Source organism: Camelina sativa, chromosome 3, assembly GCF_000633955.1.
Source record: "Camelina sativa cultivar DH55 chromosome 3, Cs, whole genome shotgun sequence".
Taxonomy (NCBI): Eukaryota; Viridiplantae; Streptophyta; class Magnoliopsida; order Brassicales; family Brassicaceae; genus Camelina; species Camelina sativa.
Window position 1 is genome coordinate 16,333 of NC_025687.1, and position 10,986 is coordinate 27,318.

At 40.2% G+C, this 10,986-nt stretch overlaps 3 protein-coding genes across 3 annotated transcripts in view; 1 reads left to right on the forward strand and 2 right to left on the reverse strand.

Moving 5' to 3' along the window:
- LOC104758199 (ras-related protein RABD2a) lies at positions 1,342–3,350 on the forward strand. The gene is made up of 8 exons (XM_010481031.2): positions 1,342–1,453; positions 1,698–1,770; positions 1,875–1,922; positions 2,002–2,049; positions 2,208–2,279; positions 2,357–2,512; positions 2,626–2,729; positions 3,038–3,350. Exons 1-8 carry the CDS (start codon positions 1,440–1,442, stop codon positions 3,132–3,134), a joined length of 612 nt encoding a protein of 203 aa, XP_010479333.1. The 5' UTR covers positions 1,342–1,439; the 3' UTR covers positions 3,135–3,350.
- On the reverse strand, positions 3,642–7,922 carry LOC104758206 (protein VASCULAR ASSOCIATED DEATH 1, chloroplastic-like). The gene is made up of 18 exons (XM_010481041.2): positions 7,639–7,922; positions 7,504–7,563; positions 7,361–7,411; positions 7,158–7,223; positions 6,962–7,057; positions 6,781–6,882; positions 6,577–6,674; positions 6,330–6,496; positions 5,725–5,765; positions 5,501–5,588; positions 5,318–5,404; positions 5,174–5,228; positions 5,003–5,069; positions 4,815–4,914; positions 4,579–4,640; positions 4,439–4,481; positions 4,154–4,365; positions 3,642–4,043 (listed from the first exon to the last, which is right to left on the reverse strand). Exons 1-18 carry the CDS (start codon positions 7,867–7,869, stop codon positions 3,807–3,809), a joined length of 1,863 nt encoding a protein of 620 aa, XP_010479343.1. The 5' UTR covers positions 7,870–7,922; the 3' UTR covers positions 3,642–3,806.
- Positions 9,594–10,986, reverse strand: part of LOC104758214 — a 3,618-nt gene continuing 2,225 nt past the window's right edge. The window contains exon 4 of the mRNA XM_010481053.2: positions 9,594–10,406. Coding sequence (XP_010479355.1) covers positions 9,650–10,406 — 757 coding nt within the window. The 3' untranslated portion in view covers positions 9,594–9,649. The remainder of the gene's footprint in view (positions 10,407–10,986) is intronic.

Genomic DNA, 10,986 nt, shown 5'->3' on the forward strand with positions numbered 1-10,986 from the left:
CGCTCATCTCGCTGCACTTCAAGATCAAGCCTATTTAGACATGATATCATGTCAAGACCAGATGAATATGTTGGGCCTTAGTGAGTGGAATTTGGTTGTTTCTACGTCTCTGGTTCATTGATGAGTGTGATTGCGAGTTTCATGTGTTGTTTAGTTTGAAAACCCTGATTTCCATTCCTGTGCTTCTTTTGCATTTAGTTTTTATATGACCGTTGGTATTGAGTGGACAATGGTTTGGCTCTTCTAAACATCGGGCTGTGGCCAGGTGCTGTTATTTTGCAATAGTAACGATTGTTATTGGGAAAACAAAAGATGGGTGTGAAAGTCCGCACCTAATCAGATGATGGTGCTTACGTTACAGCTCATGTTGTCTGATTGTCTAGCTATATGTAGTTCCATTTTGACTGCCCAAGCTGGTCCATTTAGTCCTACAAAACTAAATAAACATATAACTGTCTTACTCACCAATCATTTAACACTTCATAGAGAGTTTTCTATTTTCTTAAAAATAATCAAAGGTTATTATTAGATATTGGAGCATTGTAATCTGTTGTCTAGTTTGATATAAAATGGTCTGATACCTGTACAAAGCCTACAACCTACCTGAAGAACCGTGAAATAGGTGTAACGTTTGTGGGATGTTTCCGAATCCCGTATACACTAAGAAGAGTTTTAGGCCAAAGCAGAAGTACGGGTGGAAGTCATGAAATGAGGTACAAAGTGGTTGTTGTTAAATGATTGGTGAGGAAGAAAACGCCAAAAGGAAAGAAAGATGGTCGGGGAAACATTCCTGAAATTACTAGTAGGATGAAGCCATGCATATTGACTAGGATGGTTTATTGTTGTTAGAGTGAGGGTCGGAAAGACAATCCCACCTTGTGAATCGTATTGAAGATAATTGCGGTCAAGGTAGGTGGGATTGTGAGCCATTATAGCTACCTTTATTATTCTTGAGTTTGAGTCAGCATTAATTTGGTATTCTTTCTATATTGCATTGCGTTCAAGCTTCTACCGGAAGATGTGAACAGCTGGATGTGACCCGAGTGGCCGAGTCCAAGACTAACCTTCTTAATTTTAACCTCATCCTTAGTCCTTGATTAGTTCTCAGAGGGGTCTCACTTTTGCTATAACTCAAAGTCGTCGTATTGAAGAAGAAGAAAATTATCAAAATGACAATCCCACCTTGTGAATCGAAAGATTACAAGTTAGAGAGGCAAGGATCACCTTAGTGAGGCTGGCCCAATTTGCAACCCTAAACTTGTGTTCTATAATATTTGGCGTTATTGGGCCTCCGCTCACTATTATTTCAAGGCCCAATACTCCACTATTCTTCTCGGGTCCGAACGAGAGAGAGAGAGAGAGACAGAGAGAGAGAGCGAAGGAGAGATTTGTGAATTTGTATCGCCGGTCAGTTCTCCCTCCCCACAGATCGAGAAACCATGAATCCCGAGTAGTAAGTTCCTTTTTCCATCGGCGCGTATACTTCAGTTAATTAGTCTAGCGCTTTCATATATATATATATATATGATGATGATGATGATGATGATGATGATTCTCTTGCGATATAGAAATCTAGGGTTTGGAGATTGATCCAATGGTTGGTTGGTTGGTTTGAATAAATAGAATTAGTCTCACTGTCTGATCTCTTTGTTTAGTGGACTGGTAATTTAGTGATCTCTCTTTGTGTCTCTGTGCAGCGACTATCTTTTCAAGCTCCTCCTTATTGGGGATTCTGGCGTTGGCAAGTCTTGTCTACTCTTGAGATTTTCTGTAATTTTTCTTTCCTCAGAGATCAAACACTGTAGCTTCTTCTACATTTGCTTCTTATCAGGATTTGAATAACTCATGTTTGTTTGTTTGTTCTTCTGCTGCAGGATGATTCTTACGTAGAAAGCTACATTAGCACTATTGGTGTCGATTTTGTAAGTTGTTTCCCTTCTTCTTCTTTTTTCCCTTCACAATTTGGAGGCTTTGATCTCACCTTCTTTATCTCTTCTTCAGAAAATTCGGACAGTGGAGCAAGATGGGAAGACTATTAAGCTCCAAATCGTATTTTTCCCTCTTTCTACTGTGTTTCTTTTTTTGCTAAACAAGACTAGTTTAATTTCTCTACTTATCTCCTCATCTCTCACCGTCCAAGGTTGCTCTTCTTGCTTCTCATTAACTCATGACCATGTATTTTCCCTTCCCCCTTCACTATCTTTCAGTGGGACACTGCTGGTCAAGAGCGGTTCAGGACCATTACTAGCAGTTACTACCGTGGAGCTCATGGAATAATTGTAAGCTACTTACTTCTGTTGGTTTCTTACGTTTTGACTCTTTTTAGAATATGTACTAACTTAGTTCCACCTGGTAGATTGTCTACGACGTCACAGATCTAGAAAGCTTCAATAACGTGAAGCAGTGGTTGAGTGAAATTGATCGTTATGCTAGTGACAATGTGAACAAACTCCTGGTTGGGAACAAGTGTGATCTTGCTGAAAACAGAGCCGTTCCATATGAAACAGCCAAGGTATACTCATTTCTCTTTTTACCAACTCTCTCTCCTTTTCATGGTTTTGAATGAATATTCATCCAACTGTAAGGCTATAATTGGCTTCCTGGTGATATTTTAAACATTTGTAGGCATTTGCCGATGAAATTGGAGTTCCTTTCTTGGAGACTAGTGCAAAAGATGCTACAAATGTGGAACTGGCTTTCATGGCAATGTCTTCATCCATCAAAGAGAGGTATTTACCCTACATCATTTATGTAAATAAATGGCGGCTCTTGCTCAGAAGATCCATTAGACCTGATGGAACTTTTGCAAAGCCATCACTCATTTTATATTGGTCTTGTTGAGTAAAAAGTGACTTTGTTGCTAAAAGATGCATTCGGAAAGGGAAATGAACTGAAACTTTTTGAACAGACCGATGTTGACCTTGCAGCGGTTTATATTGAAAATTTCTAGAAGCTTTTCATGTAGTTTGTCTGTAGCTAATCAATTTACAATGTGAATGTGTCGTATGATTGATATTGAATCGTGGTTTGGATGCAGAATGGCAAGCCAACCAGCTGGGAACAACGCCAGACCGCCGACAGTGCAGATCAGAGGACAGCCTGTGGCCCAGAAGAACGGCTGCTGCTCAACTTGATTTAATTGATACCATCCTTCTAGAAAAGTGTTCCTTCGTTTGACTAGGCTCACTTGTACTTGGTCCTTACACAAGATACCCTTAAATGTGTCGGTCTGTAATTAAGATCCTTGGGTTGGTTATTATTCTGTTTTTCCCGTTTCTTATTTTCTTTACCTCGTCCTTGGCATTAACTCTTTCCACCATCATTGGTTTTTCATTGCTACCTTTTTGGTTTCTATGGACTCTCATTTCCTAATAACAAATGCAATCATCAATGAAAACCATGTATAATTAAATTCGTTTTTTTGTTTTGTCGGGAGAACCCAATCGGGACAAAAGTGCAGTGAGTTGCCGGTGTGAGTTCGATCTTTGGTAGAGGTTTAGTTAAAATATAATCTCCATGGTTTATGAGGGTAGTCTCGGTGTTGCTATGTTGCAAAGCCATGAATGAGAAGAAAAGGCTTCTTTTGTATGCCTCTGTGATGCAGAGTTCATATACTCTGATGATATCCGAATGCAATAATATGTATGCACAGCCGAATACAATTGATTAAATTCAGTTCGTTAAACAGAGTCTCTGATCAAATTCATTTGCGTAGCTATAAAAACTTTGCGAAGTAACATCCGAGATTACATACATACATGCATATCCATCTGCATTACACAAACATAGAATAGGGTGAAACAAATCTAGTGTTGGTTGCGGCGGATGAGGCCTTCCAAATGATGGAACTGGGCCTTCAAGGCGGCGTGGTCTTGTCGCATCCTCTGCAAGCGATCCTCAACCATCATCATCTCTTCCCTTAGGAAATGCATTCTCTTCTCCAGCCACCCCAAACTCGCCCCATGCCCACTGTAATCGTCGTACCTCTCATGGTACTCTACTTGTCCCCCTCCTCCTTTCTTCAGCAGCACCACTATCGTCACCTGTACACACTTCCACCAATTAGCTTCTCTCTCTCTCTCTCTCTCTCTCTCTCTCTCTCTCTCTCTCTCTCTCTCTCTAATTCACCACTAATTTATCCAAACACACATACCTGCATCAGTAAAATCACTGCAAACGCTATTACTATAACCTGCCTTGTCCCGCTTTGTCTCTTTACAAACGATGTCAGATTCACCCACACTTCACTTAAGCTTTTTTTCACTACCCCTCCTCCCACCATTTCCACCTTCCTCTCCTCTTCACATTCAGATACTGTTTCTTCCTTTACTGCTAGCGGTACACCATCCTCAATCAACTTGTTTCCTGTAGAATAAGGTGTCAGCAAGTTTTTTTTCAAGGAAAAGGCTTCTGTTAATCATCAGTCTCCAACACTAACCTTTTTGGTTTTCCAGCTTCTTCTGCTTCAACAGTTCATGTGCCTCCAAAAATAATAAAAAGAAAAGAAAAATAAACTTGTTCAAATTCCTACAGAAACTGAAACAGAAGATGTTGACCCAATGACCGCTGACAAAGTACCATTCTTATCCAATGTGCATAAGCTTCTCTACACTCTTCCAAAGTAGAATGCACTATTTTCCCTGTAAAAAGTCATAGATGTCAAGCCAGATTTCAGAACCATATAAGAAACTCAATTTCAAAAGCTAAGATATTTCCATATCTATGAGAGAACACTGATGAGCTAGAAGCTTCATACTCGATAGGAAGGAGAAAAAAATGAAGGACAAAGGAAGAGTAGATTAAGCTTAACAAACCTTTCCACACTGTTCTTTTAGAGAAGGCCACATTGAGATAAACATCCAGTACACAACCTTCTATCGAGTCTCTGCAATCTCTTTTCACATCCCAAACCCCCTAGAATCAGCCAAAGTTAACTAATTTCACCTATAACACACATCACCTAGCAAACTACTGATAGCTTTCGGTGTAAATATTCTCCTACCTCTACAGTAAAATAATCTGCGTAAGGCACATCGCTGATCTCCTGTGATGTTTCAATAACCAGATGGCTGGCAAAAATAAATTGTAATATCAGACGACATAGGATAAGCATCTATGAGTGCAAACTTACTTTGCTTTGAGGATCTAAAAAAAAACAACACAATTTCGATACCTATCTCTGTACATCCGAAATTTTTGTGACTCCTGGCAACCACCGAACTTTGCACCTTCGAACGAACTCCGACAGTCAAGCATACACATATTTGATATTGACCGTAACCTAATACTGTATATATATAGGAAAGAAAATTTTTACCAAAATAAATTTTTATCGGATGTTGAAACGAGACATTGCGGGTGTGTCCAAGCTTTTCATGAGGCTGCCAAGAGGTACACCTAAACTCTGCAAGTACAAAAAATCTCCTCTGGATAAAAGAACACCGACAGAGAGAACATATAAACCACAACAACGAAACAATTCCATCACTTAGAGCTCTACCTTTATCTCCACAATTTTTATGGAAAGATTCAACAAAACTGACGGCACCATCTGAAAAAAACAATCTAAAGAACTCTTCTACTGGAATCTGCAAACATAAGAGTAAAGTCTATTTAGGTACATACGAAACTTCTGCATTCAGTTAATGCTTATATTCTCGTAAATTTGATAGGGAATGGTCTCACAATTTCCTCTATCCCATAAGACAAAGAAAGTGACATTACCGAAAACTTTGCCTCTGCTACCTTTGTAAAATCAGATGATACTGCATAGAAACACAAAATTTGTGCGGTGAATCCAAATGAGAAAAAGAAAACAGATCACATTAACCAAAAATAATAGATGAGAGATCATGCATGTATAAATGAAATGACCGGTTCAGCAGGATATAGGGTCTCCAAACTGAGTACAAGCTTGGTGGGACAGATTGGGTACTAGTGAAATATCATAAACAGGCCAGAAAATAAAGCTAAGTTACAACACTCCAATAGACCTTATATAATAAAACCATTATGAGATATTTCCCCCTCGACCATTTGAATTCAAATAGAGACAGTTTAAGTTGCAAAAAAATGAAACAAAAAGATAGACACATAATGACATAGACCTAGAATTAATTGATTGCCCACTTTAAGGGAACCACCACTTCATTCTAAAGCTAGGAAATCCAAACGTTTGCATTTTTAACAGGTTGACCTGAAAATGATAATCTGCCACAGGATTACTAGCATTCAAACCCTTAAAGAGTTGACTTGAAAATGATAATCTGCCACATTACCAAGAACATAAAAAACGAACTAAGAAGAAAGTGAGGAAGGGCTTTAACTACATTTAGGTGCGTTTATATCTTCAGGCTTCCAGTTGAAAGTATTTGCTGAAGAAGAAGCCATAATATCTTCAACTGGTTCTCCAGACCGCTGAACAGAAGAAGGTGAAACACCATTCTGACTAATGACAGAAAAGCTTGAACTGCCTGAAAGATGAAGATTTTCATCCCTGTGAAGGAAAGATAGTAAGCGGTGAAGCAGTAAGTTACAGGAACCAGGTACACAATATGGTGGAAGCGGTCAAATTACCTCAATGGGATATCTAGTTCATTTGCCAAATCTATGGAACTGAGTGCCCTTTTAACAACTCCATCATTTACCTGGTTTTTGGACTCAGATAAAGAATCCTGAAAAGATAAGCTAAGAAAGATGAGTATAAGGAAAGAATAAACAAGCTGGCAACACGCCTTAAGCAGTAAAGAGCAGTGCGTTTGGCAGCTGCTATTCAGTCACCTGAAAATCGCCGTCTGGTTTGACAGCAGTACCATATTCCAACCATCCATCATGGATAAGCTTGAAAGCTTCATCACGGGAGAGAAACGATGCAAAGAAGTACTGGGAAAGAATGCGGTTCTAAGATGAGGACAGAGGCAACAAAGACAATGACATAACAGGCAGAGAGAATTCGTGGTACCTTCTTCCCTCCAGCTAAAATCTCAATGGCATTGGGAAAAATACCAGCAGTCTTTGCTCGTTTAACACAAGAAATTTCCGCAAAAGGAATAATTTTCTGCAACAAGAGTGAAGAGTTGCGATCAATGTTGAATAGGAAAAGAAAAAAGAAGCAGCAGTCAGTGGAGAGAGCAAGGGAAGGGATATAACTATGGTACCTTGGTCTCATAACCAAAGATGTTGGAGTAGAAGCAGATATAATGGATGAAGAGGTACATATGACCCTGCAGAAAGAAAGAGAAGCCCAAGGGATATAATAACTAGGATGGTACCTTGGTCTCATAATGTTAAGACTTAAGAGTACTTGCAAAAGAATACTATCCTGACAAACATAAACTCCGTAAAGAGATAAGTTAAGTACCTGGAGAAGAATACTCTCTTGACAAGCACAGTTGAAATCTTGAACAAGGACCTACACACACACACACACTCATGAATCATACAATTCAGAAGAAGAAGCCAAAGAATTTATGAGCGACCGACAGAGGCAGAGGGAACACTTACTTCCTCAGCTGGAAGCCGAAATAATTGGCGATACTCTTCACTCCTCGACATGACTTCAGACTGGAACATGAATCACAGATCAAAAATTATTCAGCTTGAGATCTTAAAAGAAGAATGCAATTCATCTGATGATACCTGATTATTGTCACCACCACCACGACTGGGGCTCGGAGAAGACGTGGAAGGATCATGGCGATCAGGTGAGCCGCCAGAGCGAGATCCCTCCGGGGACGATGGTGTGGGATCGGAGACTACCTCCGCAGACGAGTCAATCTGAATCCCCGAAACGGAAGCAGTTGTAGTAGAAAGCATCGCCATGAGAGAGAAAGTGTTGTTGTTGCTGCCTTGTTGGTTAGAAGAGATCATGTGAGAGAGAGAGAGAGAGAGAGAGAGAGAGAGAGCGCTTTGGCGGTCGTTGGGTGCGGCGTACGATGTCAACGTCAACTGCCATTAAGTCAAATTCGATCTGCCTCTCTGGGCTCGGCCCATGCCTTTGGTGGCCCATATGTATTAATGGGAAAGAAAGATGATTGATTTTGATTATGGGATTTTAGCCAGATCTACGGTATTTGATATAAAACTTTTCCAATCTACCACAATCACGAACCCTTTTCCAATCTACCACAAGGACCATTGCAAATGACAAATATACCCATATGTTTATTAGGTGGAAATAAAGAAATATATTATTTATATGACAAAAACACACACTCAACATATGATAGACCATGCAGCTACATAGTAAACTTCTGCCTTAGCATTTATTGCATTATTTGACTGAATTGGCAATTAATGTGGATAAATGAAAGAATCACTGGGTAAAAGAAAAGAGATGTTAATGCATAAAATAAGAATACATATATTAAAAGGAAAGGAGACGAAGAGAGAGATTTGTGGTCATAAATTGTCAGAGATACTAATTTTGATGTTGTATGTGCCTAACAATTTAATACGAGTTGTGGAAAATATAATTCACTAAATTTTCCTTGTAACTATGAAGCATGTGGAGGACAATATGACATATGTAGTAGACATGTTCATTGGTTGATAAGTGGGCGTGTACACTGTAGACATAAAATAGACTGTAGACATAAAAGTATATTAGAGACAACTACTTAATTGGTTGTCAAGTGATTGTGGACAAATAAGTATAGTGTGGACAAGTAATTGATTGGTTAACATCTGTGTGTGGACATAAAAACTGACTGTAGACACATTTATTGGTTGACAAGTGTGTGGATATACTGAAAATGCAAAGAACATATCTGTTAAAAATTGAGAAATTGAATTACATAACAAAAAGATAGGTTGGAGGACATTTTGAAACTATTGATGGACAAACTGAAACAGTTGTCCATTAAACATTGAATGTCTACAACTGGCAACATCTTGTCCTAAAATAGTTGTCTATTAAACGGTATCACGGAGCTCTCGAAGTGAAACGATATCTCCATGTAGAAATCTCTCATGCGGCTGAGCACGAAGATCAGATGATGAAGTCTCCGTCTCCATTTGCACCACGCCGAACGGTACTCCGGAGACCAGCTTCCGCGATCTCTGAGTTATGACGACACAAAGCCTCGTGCAGAGGATTCCAACCAGAGGCGTTCTGAAGCGTTACATCAGCCCCATCGAAAGCGATCGTCTTCGCTGCGAAAACGTCACCGAGACGCCACCGAGGCGTACGACGGTCTAGGACGGCGGAGATTCACTCCGCGACTCGCTCTTGGCTTACTGAGTCAGACTCGGTGTGGATTTGTTCCGGTTCGATTAGTTTAGGCAATAACGAAACAAGAAAAAAAAACTAAGAGTTCTTCGTTTTAATTAGAAATTGGGCACTGAAGATGAAAAGATAACACAACAATTTAAAACACCATAAATGGGAAAGAAAAAAGGAAAAAGAATGTCTCATTTAGAAAAACATAAAGATAATTATGAGGGTTAATTTCATCATTTTAGTTGTGGCTTGTGGTATTTGGTCAAAGAAGTACACCAATGTGGTAGAACCCACAAGTTTAGTTATGTGGCACATTTGTTAAAAAACTCTGATTATTCGAGTTTTTCCTTTTTTTTTTTTTTTTATCATATGATGATGCAAAAGAGAAGCAGAGTGGTACTTGGTAAATAAATAATTTACATCATGAGTTCAGTTGTTGATGGAAGAGGAACGAGAACATACAGTGTGGAGACATTCAGTGAACAGAGATGAGAAGCTGGTCAAGGCTTGGAAGACATTGGGCAGGCCGGTTTGAAGGTTGTTGAGTGTCATAGCTCTTGTCACCTCCACTGCCTTCACGTGCCTCATCACCTCATCTTCCACCTGCCTCTGACATGCCGCCAGCTCACATTTCTTCTCAGACAGCGGATCCCGTTCGTCCAATGCCTCCGGTCCGGGGCCTATCCCAACCGTCGAGTAGGCCTGGTAGTACTTTCTTTCTATGCTCCTAAGTGACGATGCCTTCTTCTCCAGCTCCTTTCCTGCACTCTCCGTGCGCTTTTTCATCTTCACCTCTTCCGCCTGCTTTATTGATATGACATGTACCACGTTTACAAAGCTCTTTATGGCTTCTGACGCCACCGTATCAGGCACCCGTTCCAGGCTCTGCTTCCATTCCTCACACAAGGCAAACGACTCTGGCCTCTGTTTCTTTGCCTCTTCGTTGCTCAGGCTCAGCTTGAACCAGGCGTGGAGAGAGCAGATGAACTCTCTCTGGTATTTGATGATGCGACAGAAGCTTGTATGCCACAAGGATACGGCTGCTTCTAAGTCCCTTGTCACCTGCCGGTGTACCTCTGATGTTGACTCACCTTTCTCTGTTTGGTTCATCAGGCCACGGACTTGTTGCACGATGTTGTTCTGGATTTCGTGGTACTCGTGCATTGACTTCCACATGTACATTAATCTGCATTTCAAGCGACACATGGCATTTAGAGACACAAAACATATCCTCCCTGTGTCATTTTTGTTAACTTGGAACTTTCCCACAAAACCCCCACTGGCACAACAGCTAACGGTTTGGTATTTCAGCCGTCTAGTTTTGACTTCACATGAGTTTTGCAGAAGCAAATAAACAAGCCTAGACCAAGGCCTCTAGTCACATGAATCAACTTAATATGCATCAGACTGTTATCTGCGATTAGCTTTGATATGTTTAAGAACCGAGCCAGTCCTTAAGGAACAACGAAAAACAAAAACCAACTTCAACGAGAAGAAAAAAGACTGACCCATGGCAGAGTTCAACAAGCTGAGGCACAAGGTCAGTGTCCCGGAGGCGAAGAATGGCACTAGACGTGGTTAAAACAGCTTCTGAAGTGACAATGATGAGTGATTGCAATCTGGTTATGGAAGTTTTAGTCTTGTTTAGCTTGGATTCATCACCTCCTTTGTACTCCTGACTCTGCAGCGCAGACAACTTCTTCTCGTGCTCAATCTTCACTCCTTCCCTTGCCTAATTTTTGCATCCACAAAAGTTTGTTAATTAG